Here is a 19,919-nt window from a genome sequence, read left to right as displayed (position 1 = left end):
TCTTGGATTATCCTCTGTAGAAGGAGCGGCGAAAGGAACCACGTGTGGATGGAGACTGTAATGCTCCCATGGATTTAGCAGTCTCTGTGTCCTTTTTAATTTTTTGGTGTTTACAGCCGGTTCAAAAAGTTGTTGCTGATTGAACACCTGGTTGAGGATAGTTGTTTGTACCTCCTGTTTTAAGCCAGAAATGTGCAACCAAGCATGTTGTCTGAGTAATATGCTAGTGTTAAAGGCCCTAGAGGCGGAGTCCGCTGCATCAAGGGCACACTTGATTGATGCATTTGTTATTAATTTCCCCTCTTGGATGAGATCATTGGCCTTGGTCTTGTATTAATCTGGTAAATGTTGCAATAGGGTTTCTACTTGGTCATAGTGAGCCCTATCATACCCAGCAAGTAATGCTTGTGTGCTGGCTATCCGCCAGGTATTAGCTGCTTGAGCAGCAACTTGTTTGCCGGAAGCATATAATAATTTATACTTCTTGTCCGGAGGTGGTGCCTCACCAGAGGTCTGCGAATTAGCCTGTTTTCTAGCGTTAGCTACCACCAGGGAATCTTAAGGGAGTTGACTTTTGATGTAGGCGGGATCATTGAGAGGAGGTTTATATTTTTTGTCAATTCTCAGATTGAGAATTCTAGCCCTAACAGGGTCTTTAAATATGTCAGGGGCATGTTTAATGACACCTTTTAACATTGGCAGGGTTTGTACAGTCTTTAGTGACTGCTCAAAAGTGTCTGAATGCATTGACACAACATGGTATGTAGCTGCCCTATTTACCAACTGACTAAAGCCAATATTGTCATCTGGGGCAGATGGCTTTGTTGGGTATGCCTGGGGATCAGGAAGGTCTGGAGGGTCGACCGAGTCATCATAATCGTCCCAGTCGTCCTGTGGTACGTCTGTTGGTATCAGGGTCTGTAAAAGGGTCATTGTTGCCTCCCCCATCCCCTAAATCATCATCAACCTGTGGTAATCATGAGATTGGTGTAATTATAGGAGAGTATGGAGGAGAGATAGGATTGGTAGGAAGAACAGGAGAAGAGGGTTGTATAGGTTTAGTAGCACAGTTTTTTTCTTAACAGGCACTGCAGGAATGCCTGGTGTATCCAGTTTCCTTTTCTTGTGTGGAACAATAGACACATGTCCGGTGTTAGGGTCTATGTGGAGTGTTTTTTATTCGGATCGATAGGATCCGGTCGAAAAAGTTATTCCTCTTCGGTAGACGCTTTCGGTGCCGATCTTTTCGGGTCCAAGCGAGTTTTGGATTTCTGCTCCGGAGCCTTGGAAGGTGTTTTTGGGTCCTTCGGCTTCGATGTGGAGGCGGAAATCTTTTTCGGTTCCGAATGTGTTGGTTTCGGATCAGATGCCATTTCTTTCGGCACCGGGGTGGTCGATGCTGATTTCTTTCTGGGAGTAGGCTGTGCTCCCGACTTCGGTGCCGATGGAGCCTGTGGGACACTAACATGCGGCTTGCTCGGTCACGAGCTGCCTGAAGGCTTGTCCTTTGTCTTTGGAGCCGAGCCCGGGGGCGGGGCTTCTGAACATTGTTTTTGGTCATGGCTGGGACCAACAGGCGAAGTCTTGACCAGGGCCTTCTTTTTTGCAGGTGGGGTTGGGGTTGCGGCAGTGATACTCACTTGTTGATCGGGAGGGATGGGGTGGTCCGAGTTGGAGTCGTCTGCTTCGGACACGATTTCCAGTCCCTCAGAATCTTCCTCTGGGACATCGGGCCTTCATCAAAGATGTCCACTGGTACCAGAACTGCTTGCTGCGCCATTATGTGTTGTCGGGCCCGGCAATCACGGATGGTCTTTTTGGATCTAAAGGAGGCGCAGGCATGGCAATTATTCTCGTCGTGCTCTGTCGAGAGTCCCAGATTACAGACCTTGTGGTGGTCACTGTGAGGAGTCCTTTCCATGAGCCGTAGGCCCGAATGGCGTTGATAGGCCCAGCGGCCCGTGTCGATGACCGGAATGGGATATTTGAGGAGCGTGTCGAAGGTCACGCGATCGAGAAACAATACCGTCAAATTTTATGATGGTTTGTGCTTCGAAAAGGTTTGGAGATATGGTGCCGAACCGGAGCGCAGAAGTTACATCGAACCCGATGGCAGAAAAAAACAATCTGAGGATGGAGTCGATGCCCATGCACACTATCGTCCAAGGGAGGAGTCACCTATCTCATGACTACAAAAGACTTCTTCAAAGACAACAACAAGGTGCAAGCATCCAAACCCAACACCAGATGGCGATCTATGCACAGAGTGTGAATTCTGCAGCTCATATGCCTCGAACAGTGGGTTTCTGTTACAGTAACTTGGTGCAGAACAAAGTGAAGAGTCGACATGGCACACATCCTTGTGTGTCATGCCCACAATCCACTGACCTGGCATACATCAATCACCCCTCTAGCTGGGTGCTCTATGCCAGTGGTGAGTGTACAGGTGCATGAGCCCTATATCACTACAGTGCCCAAGTTTATTCCTGGGCATTTTAAGTGCAGTGCTGCCATTAAGAATATATGGTGCTGGGAGCTTGTCATTACGAACTCCAAAGCACCATTCTGGCTACACTGAAGACTGGGAAGTTTGGTATCAAACTTCTCAGCACATTACACCCACACTGATGCCAGTGTGGTATTTAATGTAAAATGCACACAGAGGGCATCTTAGAGATGCCCCCTGAAACTCGACCAACTCCTAGTGACCTGACTGAGTGGCTGCTTAGGCTGCCACCTCCAGACATGTTTCTGGATGCCTGGGTCGAGAGCTTGCTGCTCTCGGGGGCCTGAAACAATGCACATCCTGGGAAGAGGTGCCAAGCCTCCTCCCCCAGGATATCCAGGGTTCACGAAGGGGAAGCTTCAAAGGCATGCCACCTTTGTGAGACTCTCCAGACCATTTGCGGCTTTCAGCAATGGGTACCCACTGGTTCTATCCCTCACTTTGGGCGGGAGAACAGGCGGGAAAAACAAGTGCGGAAGAGAGGTGTGCCCACCTCTGCCAACTCCACCCCTAAGGTGGGGGAGGCGAGGTGAAGCACAAGCTCGAGTCCCCACTATCTTGAGGATGGGGGGACCCAGCTAACCAGGGACTGGCTCAAGCCCCCCTCCCACTGAAGAGTGACAGAATAGGGGGTATACCCACCCCAGGGAAGAGACCCATTGGTCCCTGCCCTTTACCTACCTGTAACTCAAGTTCACTTCAAGTGCTTTTGGGACCGCACATGCATATCCACAGTGTGTTTCCGGATGTGGTCCACCACCACATTGCACACACTGCAAAACAGCACCCCACCATCAGCGTGCATCACGGTGCTGTAGTCTCTGGCCCGATAATAAATAAGCTGCCTCCGGGGAAAACAGACATTACTCCCACCTTTATTGGGAGAGGGTGTGAGACCGTTATTGATTTCACCTTTGCATATACCCCCTTTTACTCTCTGTGCAGGCGAGTGAATGCAGTGACCACAACCCCATTTGTGTCTCAACTGGCTGGACCCTAACACTCGAACACACCAAGGTGGGCGGGGGGCTGGTGTCCCCCTTAAAGAGGTGGAAACAGGAAGGAGCATAAAGTGGGGGTGTATTGTCCCAGAGCTACTCCACGAGTCCCTTTTAACTCGGTGTCGTAGCGGGTTTGCCACCTGTCTCGACGATGAGGCAAGTGCTCCGGACATCATGAGTGCATTTGGATCCATGTCTACTGTCATAAGGAACTTTCTACGGGGTCTGTTAGCAACCAGGTCCACGATGGTCTTACTCGGCGTGCTCCCAGGCTTCCAGGAACCTGAGACAGGCCTTGGGTGTTAAGCCCCGAGACCGGGTGTCAGTCAAAGGACTACGAAGAGCATATAAGGCTGCTCTAGCAACTTGCGAGTCTGTCCTGAAAGAGGATGCCTGGATCAATTTACTTGAGGCTAGTACACTGCGTAATAGCTCAAAGTTCTGGGGCATTATTAACAGCCCATTTCTATCTGGAAATAATGCTAATTTACTGGATGCCCAAATCACAGAGGACGATTGGGTACATAATTTCGAGGGTATCTTCCAGTCGGATACCCCTCCAATTGAGGGGCAGGAAAGGGGGGAAGGCAAGTCGGAACTTATTTTCACCACGCAAGAGGTGAGTGCCGGTATTCTGGGTCTATCTAAAAACAAGGCCCCCGCACCAGATGCGATCCCACCAGATCTTTACATCGCCCACTTAAAAACCTGGGTGCCTGTCCTTACAGCTGTCATCAATACTGCAGTCCAGATTGGCCGCACAAATTCTTGGGCTTTATCGATTATAGTCCCGGCATTTAAAAAGGGATAACGGGACAGTACCTATTGTCATAGGCCCATTTCTCTGCTGGACTCTGTGGTGAAGGTGGTGGGCCGCATGGTACTTGACACACTTGTATCATGGGTTGAGGAAAACCACTATTTATCCGATATCCAAAACGGCTTTCGACCAGGTCGTTCCACTGTGGAACAGTGTTTAAACCTGTACATGGTTCTGAACAAATACACTGTGGCTCGTTCCAGCCCCATATACCTAGCTTTCATGGACCTGTCCTCAGCATTCAACTGTGTTAATAGGTCTAAGAATTGGCAGTTGATGTCCTCCATTGGCGTTGTCCGCTATTCAAAGGACCTGAACATGTCCTGTCAGCTTGACATCAAGAGAGGGGTGCATCAGGGGTGCATTTTAGCACCCTTTCTTTTTAAGCTATATATATTAATTCCTTGGAGAAGGCCCTTTTGGCCGAAAGTGCGGATTGTCGCCAGGTAGGCAAGCCTAGCCTGCCAGTCCTTCTATACGCTGACGACACAGTCCTCTTGGCGAGGACAGCTAGGGGCCTACAACTTCTTCTGAATTCTTTTGCCCTTTTTATGGATTACTTGGATCTGTTGTTTCAGCATGCCAAGTCGTTCATTATGCAGGTGGGACCTCGTAAAGCTAAGCAGTTCACTTTTAAACTCTGACTTTCATCAATACCGAACACTAATGTTTTCTCCTATTTGGGAGTTGTGTTTGACGATTCCTTGAGTTGGTGCCCTTTGCTTACTTGGAAGAAAGGGGATCTAGTGAAAGCTTTTGCAGCTGTTTTTAACTTTGGCAGCAGAGGGGGAGGGAAGCCAATAGGGGCTCTTTTGAAGACATATGAAGACAAATATATCTCAAAGGTTAGTTATGGGAGTGAGATTTTGGGCCACATTGGGGTAGGAGCAGTGCAAAGTACTGAAAACTCTTTCCTGCGAAGGGCCCTTTCTGTCCCACAAAGCACTTAGTTTTATGTCGTGCACAAAGAGTTGGGAATGCCTTTCCTCTCAAATGTACTGGCTTTCCGTCCCCTGGCTTTGTGGCTTAATATTTGGGCTAAGCAAGAAAATACACTTAGCAAAGACATCCTAAGGGAATGCCTTTCACTTGACAGTGTCTCACGCATCCGATGGCTCCAGTATATAAGAGTTGGCCTCTCCAGAGTAGGTAGGAACTATTCGCTAACCCTGAACGCAGATGTAAGAGTAACTTTTCTCTGGTCTAAGTGTTTTTTAGGAATGAGCCACTGTGATAGAGAGGGAAATGAGCTGTGTAAGCCTAGTGTGTGTATGTACATCGTGTTAAAAACCGTACCAACCAGCGAACCTTATCTTCTAGGGATTAAAAGCATCCATAGTCATTTTCAATGACCCGGTTTCAGCTAAACCTCTTCCATTACCTCATGGCACACCCTTGCGGCTTCCACAGAGGCCAGTGCCTCATGCCCTGTAGCTGCAACAGTGAGTCTTGTCAGAACATGATGCACTTCATAATGTTTTGTAGTTTTTGTGCTGTCCCTAGAAAGGTTATTTATTTATTATTCCCATTCTCAAAAAAACAGGTTTTAGGAGGGTGAGACCAGCTCTTATCTTTTAATAACTGCTCTAATGACACTGTTTTGCATATGCTTTACTTTTTACGGTTCGCTGTTAGGATCAGGTCAAGCTGCGATTAACTTCTGTACTGTAATTCATGAATTTTTATCTTGTGTTTTGATTAACTTGTACATATTATATTTGTCAATCTGTAACTTGGATAATGTTATCATTTTATGTATGACTTTTGTGGTTTTCTTAAATAAAACCGAATAAAGTTTGTTGATAATAATCACTAGGGGATTAATTTACAGGGTAGGATAGTATCCCTCACAATAACTTCAGGAGTCTCAGTCCACACAATGTACATGCGTTGTTCCCCCTACTTCCAATTTTACATGTATCCCCAATCACCTGCCCAAACCTCTCCCACCTGATGCCAATGTGGTACTCCGTCAACCCGCAGACAATATTTTTGGCCCCTTTGAAAGTGCCCATACAATAAAAATGCTGCAGTTGTAAACACATATCAACTACCATTTGTTGTGTTTGAAACATTTTATTGAATAATAAAACCTAATAAACATAAGCTGATTATTAAAGCAAAACAGAACATCAGTTGCCATACACATAAGAGACGAAAGTTGTACATAAAAATCAACAAACTGTAACTTAGCAAAGTTAGGGAGAGCACAATTCTTAATTTCGGGCAGTCTTTAAAGTTCAACGATAGAAACGTTCATAAAGAGCAGGAAAGGAAAGAAAGAAGGTGGGATACAGTGGTTTCATTAATGTAATGCTTGCTACATATAGAAAAACAAACACTAATTATTTAAAATAGTAAGAGAAATATATTGAACAATGAACATTTCATGTGTAATTAGAATTCAATTTGAATATTTTAACCTTTTGTAACGGGGTCGGGGTGGGAGGCCTTGAGAACTGGTGGACCCCTGTCCCTAACTCCCCTCCTTCCCCACAGACTGATACTCCGAGGGCAGACTGGGAAAGCCTGTCGGAACGGGACGATGAAAACAACCCCGGCGCCTTTAACTGGGCATACGACGATCGGGACGAGACTCGGCCCCCTTCTGACGTTGATGGCTCCAGACTGGTCAAAGGGCAGGAAGTCCTGTATGGGAGGTGTGTCATCACCCCGGAGGTCGGAGAAGGAAGCGGAGAAGTGGGACCGGAGACGGAGAAAGGAGAAAACGGAGAAGACGAGAGAAACGAGAGCGGAGGAAAGCCAGGAGGCCAACGACCCTGTGTTCTGCCGTGCCGCACTCCCGAGGGAGGAGTGTGGCTGTCTCAGGTACGGCGGCGTTGGGCAACCTGGGTGGGGAAAAAGAGCGCCCCTTTGTAAATATTGTAGATACCCCAGTGTGTGCCTTTCCCGTGTTTGTTCCCATACCCTTCGTCCCTCCTTACCCATCCCGTACTCCTCACTCTCTTCCACCCTGAGCACGAGCACGTCCGTTCTATGCAAAGCACTGGTGCTCCCTCACTACCACTCGGTCCTAAGTCGGGTACGCCGGTATCAGGCCATTACACTAACGGCTTCCCTCTGTTGGTTTCTTTTTCCCTGACGGTCTGGAGACGGCGTAGAGGAGGAGAAATAGCAGAAAGCTGACAGAAGAAATCTCACCCTGAAGACTCCGCCACCACGGACAACCTGGAGTTTGCAGAAGAGAGACTCACATTACGAACCCGGCGCACCCTGAAAATAAAACCCAGTTTAAAGAGATACTCGGGTTTCAGTCTCTTACTGTTTCCGAGCCCATTTCCAGCTCCCCTCCCATGCCCTTGCCCACACCTTCTCAGCATTATTTGACTCATGATTACAACCTGAATGCTTTCTGGATAGGAACCTCATGGGGTTCAAAATTACATCTTTTCTAACAATAGTATTAAAATGATAAACTTGAATTTCAATTCGATTTATTGATTTAAGCCTTTTTGGAGATTAACAATTTTAAATATATACAACATCCATACACTTTTGTAAAATTGTCACCTAAACTTGAATTCAATCCACCTTTTGATTAAACACTTCCTATTCCAGCAAGCATCACAAGACCACTTGTTGTTATCTTCCCAATTAGTGATCATGTTTCAGATGGCAACAACAATAAATATGTTTAGAATTTTACCTCCGAAAGCAAAACATGTTATTTCTGAATCATGGTGCACAATACAATGTAGGAACAGAAGGGCATCTTTAGGTATAGCATTCATTAAGGTTTGACCAGGCTTGAAACTAGAATTCCTGAACTTTTGGACATTTAAATGTCATATTTTCAAAGAGTTGAAACACCCAGCATGAGCTCCGTGAAAAATTGAAGATGAGTGGATTGTACTTAGACAACATGTGCTGATTAGTAATCTATTGATGTAAAATACAGTGGTCAGGCAATGCTTGTGGATCTAATCTATTCAGATTATAACTCCATAGTTTGTTCAATAAATTGACTTTGAAGGTCCATCTCTCAGATCAGTTCTATTACAGTTTTATTTGCGATAACACTAAAAGAGATCAATGACAAATAGGTTTTAAAAGCCATGGGTGGAATAGATCCTTGTTCTAAATCTAGATTATTGTCTGCAATAGAAACCAGTAAAAACAGATCAAATCTAAAAGCATTGAAAATGTTTATTATAGTGGTTTAGAGTAAACACAGATAACACACATTGTTCCTGGAACTCAGAAAATGTATCGAAAGATTATGATTACAACCTATTTTATGTCCAGAGACCGGTTTAGATGCTTTCCTGTTTAAGTGACAACATTTGCAAATATATTTACCAAAACTTTAAAGCTGGATGTCAGAAATTCTGTCTTTAAGTATTGTGTAAGAGTTATGTGTGTTGGTTTTTATTTGATCTGAAGCAACACTAACACTAAATAGGTACGTGCACCGGTTATCATTCAACTAACATTATTAGCAAACTTAATTTGGAGGGAATTGAGAACAATTGACTCATGTACCAAGAGTTTAATTGTTCAAAAATCCACTGGTTCGGTAATTCGCAGAGTTTGCAAATGCTAAACCGCTTTTTGTACTAAGCCCATTTAACATTTAAGAATTTAGAAGGGGAATGTTAATAGTGTCCCTTTAAAAATACGTAATACATCCTTAAGGTATGTATAAAGCTTTGAAACCATACGCGGGCTGAAAAACAGTAACAGGAGGTAGTAACCCAAGGGGACATTTGTGAATCTGAAAGTAAAATGGGGTGCATTAAAAATGCCTTTATTTAAAAGCCATCACAGGCACAGTAGTGTGCTGACTCCACAAGCAACCACTTTTAACAAATGGATTATTAATACATGAACCTCAGTATTTCCTATATATTATTGAAATGTAGTCTCTAATATTTTTGTCATGTGGTGTAAATATTTGTTTCTATTATTTTATTTCCCATTTCCATATTGTCATGAAATGTACCTATTCTTTTTGTCAAACATATTGAAATATCTTTGTCACAATTTTTGGGGCATTCTAAAAAGTGTTTTCACTCTCTAACTTAAAGCTTCCTAAGAAAAATACAGACGTGCAGTCCTGGTTTCCCCTAGATAATGTAGCTTTCTCACTAAACCAAGCACAATATTGCTTTGAGAGAGGTGGTTATTGTAGTCATACGCACTGGGGTTAGTTTAGAAAGGACAGATATAGAATTTCCTTTATCTTTAGAAATAATACTTTATGTGCAATAATTTCTGAAAATTTACTGATAAAGATATCAGATAAAGATCCCCTAATTTCTTATACCGTGTGGTATTAAAAATCTGCTTGAATTAACAGACTTCTCTTCTAGATAAATCCAGGTATGAGAAGGTATTAAATGGGACCTTATGAGTGTTTAGCCATGCAGATCCAGTAACAATGTGAAATAATTTCTCTTAAAAAAGAAGACTATAAACTAACTAAGCTAGACGTGACTTTATAACTGGTTAATGAAATGTTTCTGGAGGTTTAGTATATATAAAGAACTCCTTTTTTCTATGGCGTGCCATATAAAATTGATGCTCTAAATTTTGGTAAGAGTACACAATATCAAAAAATTCAATACTGCTTTTATATCAATTTACTTTTGAGAGCTTGAAGTGAAAGAGAATTCTAAATGCCCTTTGCTCATGAGTAGGCGCTAATGACTATTTCCGGATGACAATGTAGTTAACATTTTTTTGTAAAAGATGTGTTAGAAGTATGGGTAGGGAAAATGGCTATTTTGGCCAAAGGCTCCCCTTTCTATATGCATGCTAGTTTTAATTTGTACACAGAATCACCATTTTTTTATGTGGTACACTATAATGTTAGATGAATTTGTTTTACCCTTTTGATAAGCAAGAGATGACGATTAACCGTTTTTTCCCCTGGTTTTAAATGGATTCAGGAAGGAACAGACAAGGTGTTGACTGCCTCAGAAAATGGTTGTTTCCCGCATGCTGCTTTCATGCGACTTAAATCCCTTCAGTCGAAGAGGCGGCTGCATGCCTGCATATATGGCCAGATCAGTACTTGGCTGGTTCAGTTCACCAGTGGGGCTAGAATAGAAGCTGTTAAGGGCAGGGGCTTAGCTTCCTATTGGTACAGCAGGTGCAATGGCACCAGGTCCCAGACGCCTTAAAGGCCCACTGAACCCTGATAACTGCTGTTGTCACAGTTCAAACAGAGGCCTGAGGGGCCCACAAAACAATGATTATTGCTGTTTTCCACAGTCCAAACAGAGGGCAGGTGTCACATTTCCTTTCTTGCCTAAGGGCCCAGGGCACACTGGCTAGGCCACTGGTTAAGGATGCAGTGGGGAAGAGGTGGCGAGACAGGTGGATTATCTAAACTGCCCGACGATGACTTCATGCCTGGGTATTAAAGTATTCATTACAATTAAAGACTTAAGCAGGAATAGATATCATAATATAGGGAGGCCAATGTACAAATGCAGCTCGATTAGCGGCTGCCTTTAACTTCTCACTCATCACCTCTCCTAATTTACAGTTTTATATTAGATGCAGACATAAATCATGACCTATGAATATGTTTTATCTATCTTTAGGTTCCAAATGACCCATCTTTTCCATATGCAAGTATCAGACAGGTCGGAAACGCCCAATGGCTTTGAACTTCATAAAGCCACATTAATCACTGGTCTTGAAATGCAAATGGCAGCATTAGGCACGCAGAGGTGTATTCTACGTAATCTCATTATGTTCAGGGTACGGAAGAGTGTTCAGGGCATAAATCACTTTGACAAAAACATTTCTGCCACCATGGAAATTCAATCTTCCTTGTCCTACCCTAGTATACAAGTCGTACCACATTCTTTGTATACCTGAATTAAATAGGCACACAAAATAGTACCGTATTTAAAGGCCCAGTTCAGAATTACAGGGAAGGTGCACTGTCCCAGACTGCACAACGGTGCAGACTTCAGTGGGTGCTGTCATGTCACACAGGGGAAGTACACCAGATTATGCTGGAAAAAGCATGTGGTGCCCCAACGTAGGTACAGTTGTAAACCACCAGTCTGCTTACAAAGTAAAGCGTCTGGCAGCTAGAATCGAGGTAAGCACGTTTCCCCTGCAGGTGGTTGGGGTCTGTCACCATCCTGTCAGGTGGTGGTATCAAATCAGTGCGCCTCCTAACTGCTTGTTTGCCCTTTCGCCCGTGTCAATAATACAGTGCAGTTGCAAGACAAAAGGTATTCCCACATTTGAATGTGGCCATGCCCAATACAAAGGAAAGCATGCCCGCTGAGAATCTCTCCTACGTGATCCACACTACATAAAGAGCTATTGAAGTGTCTGCAGCCTCCTCTGTAGAACAAAAGCCAAAATGCCCATAGGACGCAGCAAGAGGGTGCACTCTGATGCTTCATCATGTACGAAGCCTTTGGCATTCGTCTGTACTAAGCTAGTGACAGAGTAAGAGGAGTGTTTATTGCCCTCTATGTAACTCTACTTCTAAGCACCTACTACAGCTTGTACATTGGTTACTGTAATATGTTCACCTACATTATGCTTAATATAAATAGTGCACAATTTCGGCGTTTGTGCCTGCCTACAATGTGGACATGATACAAACAACAGTACCTACTGTAGTGTAGTTCCTATCAGCCTTATTCATCAAGGCCGAATCGGCTCGCAAAGGGCCAGATTCTGAGAATCTGGCCCTTTGCGAGTGCGATTTTTGCATTTGGGATTCAACATCCCAAATGCAAAAATCGCTATTTGCTAATTCGCATATTTGCGAGGATTTACATTTAAGGAATCTCTATTTGAGATTCCTTAAATGTAATTCATCATCCATTTTACAATTGCGAAATCGCAATTTCGGGCCGCATTTTACCGCGAGGTCAAACCTCGCGGTAAATTGCGAAAACTCAGAAAAATGCATTTAAATGCATTTTTCTGAGTTGCACGTTACACACACACATGTCCAAAGGACATGTGTGTGTGCAACACCTGTGTTATTTTCCATGCAGGGGTGCTACAGGGTGTCCTTTGGACACCCCTGGCACCCTTGTACTCGCAATCTCATTTGCGATTAGCTAATTGCTAATCGCAAATTAGGAATGACTCCCCATGCATTTCTATGGGCCTTTTGGCCCATAGGAATGCATGGGGAGTTATTCCTTATTTGCGATTAGCAATTAGATAATCGCAAATAAGGAATCAGTGGGAATCGCAATTACTATTGCGATTTCTACATGAATACCGTTTTGCGAGTCTCAAATAGCGATTCCTTATGATTCGCTATTTGAGCCTCGCAAAACGGCCCGTACATGAATCAGGCTGTATATTCCCAATAGGCTCTGCACATTGGAATAACATAATCAATAGTTTAGACGTAGGACTGAAGTCGACTAGGTCACTATTGAATATGTTAGACTTAATTGTGAATGCCAGCTAGCTCAGAGGTCACTAGAAACTTTCTCGAATTCACAAGAAGGGATTAGTTTCTGACAACCGCATAAACATGACAACTTTGTTCCCCAAGAATAAGAAATATATCTCTAGAGTCACGGAAACAATAGATTGCTATTTCACTCAGTCAATTGTGCATGCTTCGTTTCACCAGGATTTGCAGAGAAATAGAGAGACGGGTGTTTTCAATAAAAAAGGTTATTTATTGAGCAGTCTTCTTTCTCATGCAAGAGAAGTGAATTGCTACAATGGCAATACTTGTTATAAAGTAAATTGTGTACAGTAAAAAGAGTATTATGAAATAATACTGTAAAAGCATGATATGGTTTCTAAGCCATAAGATATATAAAACGGATAAAATACATACAATGATAAATAATGACTAAAAGTACTCAACTGGTGCTTCTAAAATACGCCTACCCCGGTGTACCTAACCTAAGTCTAGTACGAGGGAAGAAGTAAGTGAGGTATAGCTTAAGTTCAGTATTTTTTGCCAAGAATCTATCCAAGATTTTATCTAAGGGTCTAATGAGCTCCATACCTTGGTTTTAGAATGAAGGAGGTCTTGTATCTCTCTCTCAGGACTCGATCTCCCAGTAACCCGCAAGGGTAGCAGGGAAACACTGGAGCTGGATTTCTCGGCAGGAGAAAAGACAGCGTCTTTCTCAGAGCGTCAGCTGGAGGGTCGGCTTCCTTCGGCACTCACTACAGCAGGGCATCGGGCAAGTAGCTAGTCGATCTGCTCCAAACCACTGTGCGTTTGCTAGGGCAGATGTGGGTATATTTATACCTGGAAGGTGCAGAGTTTGACGTAAGATTGGACATAATAACCTCACTAAGAACTCGCAGTTCTTTGAAAACTCAATGAGTTCTTGGACAAATCAATACTTAAGCAGGGGGAAGTCCCGGACTGCTGAAGTTTAGTTTCTCCAAGAATTCGTTGTGGATTCTAGGAACTTGTGGAAGTAGCCATGCCGTATTTGGACTGCATTGAGTATGTATAAATATGGTTATGATTCTTATGCCTATATAAGGATATAATAAGTTATACCTATATAAGGGCATTAATCGGGAAAATTACACTAGGGTCCTAGATTTGTTTACAACACTACTAGGTGGATGTTACAATTCAACAAGAGTCTAAAATACTTCAGCACAACTGACTTTGCATCAATATTACGGGACATCAGTCTTGATGGCAAGCCAACATTTTTTACATTATTATCAGAGACTATACTTGCCACTTGGATACAACTTTACAAGAGAATTTTATACATTTTCATACAGTTGTATTTATATAATAAAACAACCTACCCACAATAATTGATCTAGCTATTCATCTTTTTGGGTTCTGGAGTAGCTTGCTACTCGCTGAAAAGCGCTTCAACACTTCATCAGGGGTAGCAAGCACTATATAAATGCAAAACCTTCCCTCTTCTATCCCTCCAGTCTCTTTTTCAACCCAACTAACAGACCAACATGTCCAGCTCTCAAATACATTTTATATTTCCCTACACTAATTCACCACGAATCATTTTGGGATCCTGGAGTAGCGTGCCACTCGCCGAAAATGCGGTTCAAATTGACCCTAACGCACTCTGCTGCTCGCCGAACTCTGCGTTGAGCGGTTGAGTTTTTTTGACACTTTGCCGAGTTCTTCATTGAGGAACACCACCTAGGCCTAATCTTAGCATGAAAATCTAGATTTCAGTCATATGTTAAGAAACAAGTGTGAGTAGAAATCTTTTGGGTGGAGAAAATTTAAGACATTAATATTGTGAATTTTTTGTTAATTAGTTGATGTTTGCAAGTACTAACACTTCTCTGTGTCAAGTAAAGACCTTGAGAGTTTTGTAACTTTTAGATACTCAAATTGTGGATTTTGTTGCAATTAAAACATTTTCAAGGCCTGAAATTTCTTTGGAGGTTGCATGCGGGCAGCCTAAGTTATCCTGCAAGAATTTCTTGATTAATCCTATTGCGACTACAATATGTGTTCTCTCCTATAAAAACCGGTTGTTAGAAGCTTTTCTGCAACTCAAGATACGCCTTACTTTTCACCTGGTGTGGATGCATTTCTCATGTTTAGTGAGATCTCCTTTCTGAGTATAACGTTTCTGGCTTTCCCCTGCTGTATAAGGCTTTAGTCCATTGTGAATTCTCTCGTATGAAGTGACATTGTATTTGTGATTAAACCTTATCTGACATTCAGAACACACATAAGGCTTTTTTCTCCCGTGTCAGTTTGCTCATGACAAGTGAGACGTAATTTGTGACCAAAACTTTTCTTGCATTTCGAGCACTCATAAGGTTTTTCCCCAGAGTGGGATCTCTCATGAAGCATAACTCTGTCTTTCAGATTCAAGCTTTTATGGCATAATTATTTTCTTCAGTGTGGAGTTTCTCATGGTGAGATAGCGTTTTTCTCTGCAGCTTTTCTGGCATTCAGAGCACTCATAAGGTTTTCATCAGTATGGAGTGGATTATGGTTAGTCAGGCTGTGCCTATCAAAAAATAGGAATTTCTGGCATTCACCGCATTGGTAATGTGTGTCTGCTCATGTAGGTGAGATTGCATTTAAAATGGATGCTTTTCTGGCACTTGGAGCACTGAAGTATTTTTGATGGTGTGTTTTCTTATGGTGCATGTAACCATCACTACTTCTGAATCTTTTCTGACATTTAGAGCACTGATGTTTTTCCCCCAGTGTGGATTCTCAAATGTACAGTGAGATCAGATTTACGGCTGAAACTTTTTTGGCATTCAGAGCACTGATAAGGTTTTTCCCCAGTGTGGGTTCTTATATGGTGAGTGAGATTGATTTTTTCACTGAAAAATTTGTGGCATTCAATGCAATAAGGTTTTTCCCCAATGTGGGTTCGTGTATGCCGAGTGAGTATTCTTTTTTCACTGAAACATTTCTGACATTCAGAGCATGGATAAGGTTTTTCCCCAGTGTGGGTCCTTGTATGTGTAGTGAGTATTCTTTTTTCACTGAAACATTTCTGGCAGTCAGAGCCCTGATAAGGGTTTTTCCCCAGTGTGGAATCTCACATTTCAGTCAGGTCAGTATAGCTCTAAGCTGGCCCTGTACGCGGACGACTTGATTTTATATATGGGTGATCCAGGTACAGCTATTCCTCGGATCGAGGAACTGACAGCAGAGTTTGGGGCATTATCAGGATACAAGGTGAACAGATCCAAGACTGAGGTCATGTGTTGGAATGTAGATCAATGGTATGGCACTGGGAGTCAGTAGTTTAGATATCTGGGAATATATATTGTGAGGGAATTGGATCGAATTCCTAAGTTAAATCTGGACAGAACAACTAGGGAAATGGACCGTAGACTAGCAGATGGAAAGAACCTCCCATTGTCAATATATGGAAAAGTGAATCTAGTGAAAATGGTCATTCTCCCCAAGCTCTCCTACCTGTTTTCCACAATACCGCTAACATTCCCTTAGAAAGACATAAATAAGATACAGAGCAAAATAGGTAGTTTTTTGTGGGGGGACAAAGGGGTGTGCCTGACCTGGAAGAAACTCAGAAGAAGGTTATTAAAAGGTGGGTTAGCTCTCCCCGATATTAGTCTATATGTAGTGGCATTCCAGTTTAAGACCCTACGCATGCTACTTACTAAGCCAGATGACTCATCCTGGGCAGAATGCTGAAAGAGATGGTGAGAGCAGAAGGGGGAAGCGATGCCTTTATGTATAAATTTGGATCTCCTAGATTCTTCAAGCGGGTTTGTTTGAAGATACTAAAAACCGCCCTAGAGACATGGTACAGGGTAAGGGTAAGCAGTGGGATTGGGTACTATTCAGACTCAGCTCCAGTTTGGGATTCACCTGGTACCCCGGACTGCTTGAACAATGCCTTGGCAGTACCTATAAAAAGGGCTGGGATTACGAAATGGAAAGAGTTAATGGATGAGGAAGGGATATACCCATGGGAGAACTTGAGGGCAAAGGTAGGGACAGATGTATCAAGATTTAAATATATTCTTGGCATACAGCGGAACGCGAGGAGATAAAAAGTAATGAGGAAATAGAAAGGCTAAGTCAATCCTTCACACCCATTATAAAAGAAATCTCAGTATGGTATCAACATCTACCACAGGGTGAAGACACTGGGATAGCTTCGGGAGAGGGGGTTTGGAACAAGTTCTGCATGGCACCACAGGCAGAGGGCATGCTTGAACCATCTTTGAAGACACTATACAAACATATAAAGCCTGCCTGTCTGAAAAAGAACCATTTTTTCGTGGTCAATAGGCTTTACTACACTCCTTATAAAATCGGGAAGTTCGCCCTCTCCCCGCCACCAAAATACCCAAGATGTCAGGAATTGCAGGCAGATGACATCCACATGTTTTTTGAATGATTTTGAAACATTTTTGACATTCAGAGCATGGATAAGGTTTTTCCCCAGTGTGGGTTATTGTATGTCGAGAAAGACTTCTTTTGTCACTGAAACATTTCTGGCATTCAGAGCACTGATAAGGTTTTTCCTCAGTGTGGAATCTCACATGTGCAGTTAGAAGTGATTTACGGTTGAAATGTTTTGGGCATTCAGAGCACTCCTAAGGTTTTTCCCCAGTGTGGGTTTTTATATGCAGTGTGAGATTACTTTTTTCACTGAAACATTTGTGGCATTCAATGCACTGATAAGGTTTTTCCCCAGTGTGGATTCTTATGTGCCGTGTGAGACTATTTTTTAAACTGAAACATTTCTGGCATTCAGAGCACTGATAAGGTTTTTCCCCAGTGTGGGTTCTTATATGCACCGTGAGATTGCGTTTTTCATTGAAACATTTCTGGCATTCAGAGCACTGATAAGGTTGTTCCACAAAATGGGTCACTGCATGATTAGAAAGACTTTGTTTGTTACAAAACCTTTTCTGGCATTCAGAGCACTGATATGGTTTTTCCCCAGTGTGGATTCTTGTATGTTCAGTGAGTCTGATTTTTACACTGAAACATTTTTGGCATTCAGAGCACTGAAAAGGTTTCTCCCCAGTGTGGGATCTTATATGATAATTGAGAATGTTTTTGTCAATGAAACATTTATGGCATTCCGGGCACTGATAAGGTTTCTCTCCAGTGTGGGTTCTTCTATGCCGAGTGAGCTCGGTTTGGGTATTGAAACATTTCTGGCAATCCGTGCACTGATAAGGTTTTTCCCCAGTGTGGGTCCTTGTATGTATAATAAGTCCTATTTTTCTAATGAAATATTTCTGACATTCAGAGCACTGGTAAGGTTTTTCCCCAGTGTGGGTTAATACATGTAGAGAAAGACTTTGTTTTTTACAAAACCTTTTCTGGCATTCAGAGCACTGATAAGGTTTTTCCCCAGTGTGGGTTTTCATATGCTGCGTGAGATGGCTTTTTTCACTAAAACATTTCTGGCACTCAGAGCACTGATAAGGTTTTTCCCCAGTGTGGGTCCTTGTATGTACAGTAAGGTCTCTTTTTTCATTGAAATATTTCTGGCATTCAGAGCACTGGTAAGGTTTTTCCACAGAGTGGGTTATTACATGTCGAGAAAGACTTTGTTTGTTATAAAAGCTTTCCTGGCATTCAGAGCACTGATAAGGTTTGTCCCCAGTGTGGATTCTTATATGTTCAGTGAGATAAAATTTACTGCTGAAACTTTTTTGGCATTCAGAGCACTGATAAGGTTGTTCCAAAAAATGGGTCACTGCATGATTAGAAAGACTTTGTTTATTACAAAACCTTTTCTGGCATTCAGAGCACTGATATGGTTTTTCCCCAGTGTGGATTCTTGTATGTTTAGTGAGTCTGATTTTTACACTGAAACATTTTTGGCATTCAGAGCACTGAAAAGGTTTCTCCCCAGTGTGGGTTCTTATATGATGAGTGAGACTGTTTTTGTCAATGAAACATTTATGGCATTCCGGGCACTGATAAGGTTTCTCTCCAGTGTGGGTTCTTCTATGCCGAGTGAGCTCGGTTTGGGTATTGAAACATTTCTGGCAATCCGTGCACTGATAAGGTTTTTCCCCAGTGTGGGTCCTTGTATGTATAATAAGTCCTATTTTTTTACTGAAATATTTCTGACATTCAGAGCACTGGTAAGGTTTTTCCCCAGTGTGGGTTAATACATGTAGAGAAAGACTTTGTTTTCTACAAAACCTTTTCTGGCATTCAGAGCACTGATAAGGTTTTTCGCCAGTGTGGGTTAATACATGTAGAGAAAGACTTTGTTTTTTACAAAACCTTTTCTGGCATTCAGAGCACTGATAAGGTTTTTCCCCAGTGTGGGATTTCATATGCTGCGTGAGATGGCTTTTTTCACTGAAACATTTCTGGCATTCAGAGCACTGATAAGGTTTTTCCCCAGTGTGGGTCCTTGTATGTACAGTAAGTTCTCTTTTTTCACTGAAATATTTCTGACATTCAGAGCACGGGTAAGGTTTTTCCGCAGAGTGGGTTATTACATGTCGAGAAAGACTTTGTTTGTTATAAAACCTTTCCTGGCATTCAGAGCACTGATAAGGTTTGTCCCCAGTGTGGATTCTTATATGTTCAGTGAGATAATATTTACTGCTGAAACTTTTTTGGCATTCAGAGCACTGATTAGGGTGTTCCACAGAGGGGGTTAATGCATGACGATAAAGTTGCGGTTTGAAACTAAACCTTTTCCGGCATTCAGAGGACTGATTAGGTTTTTCCCCAGTGTGGATTCTCATATGCGTAGTGAGATTAGATTTACAGCTGAAACTTTTTGGGCATTCAGAGCACTGAGAGAGGATTTTCCCAGTGTGCATTCTCTCAAATTCAGTGAGATGAGATTTATGGCTTAATCTGTTTTGGCACAGGTAACTTTTTCCCCAACTTGGGTTATTTTGCTTTGATTGAAGTGGGTTTGAACACTGAAATTGTTCTCACAGCCCGTGTTTTTAAAAGGTGCATTCCTAGAGTTAATATCTCTACATTTAGTTTTCTCTTGCTTATATGCCACGGTAAGAGTGAACCCGATTTTAGAGTCGGGCTTGTTTAGATAATGTTCAGCATTTATCTCTAAAAGATATTGTGTGTAATCTTCTTAACACTTGAATTGAGCAAAATATTTCTGGATGCAGCCCTGTAACACCGGTCGAAATGTTTGTAGCAGATAATAGTCTT

At 42.5% G+C, this 19,919-nt stretch overlaps 1 protein-coding gene across 1 annotated transcript; it reads right to left on the bottom strand.

The window, feature by feature from the left end:
* Positions 1-17,226: 17,226 nt before the first annotated feature.
* LOC147737959 (uncharacterized) lies at positions 17,227-19,561 on the bottom strand. The gene is made up of 3 exons (XM_086950413.1): positions 19,462-19,561; positions 18,507-19,377; positions 17,227-17,666 (listed from the first exon to the last, which is right to left on the bottom strand). The coding sequence occupies exons 1-3, from the start codon at positions 19,559-19,561 to the stop codon at positions 17,354-17,356; spliced, it is 1,284 nt and encodes a 427-aa protein (XP_086806539.1). The 3' UTR covers positions 17,227-17,353.
* Positions 19,562-19,919: the final 358 nt, after the last annotated feature.

Source organism: Lissotriton vulgaris, chromosome 1_1 (genome assembly GCF_964263255.1).
Source record: "Lissotriton vulgaris chromosome 1_1, aLisVul1.2, whole genome shotgun sequence".
Lineage (NCBI taxonomy): Eukaryota > Metazoa > Chordata > Amphibia > Caudata > Salamandridae > Lissotriton > Lissotriton vulgaris.
Note: the sequence above shows the minus strand (reverse complement) of the source record. Positions and strands in the feature narration are given on the sequence as shown.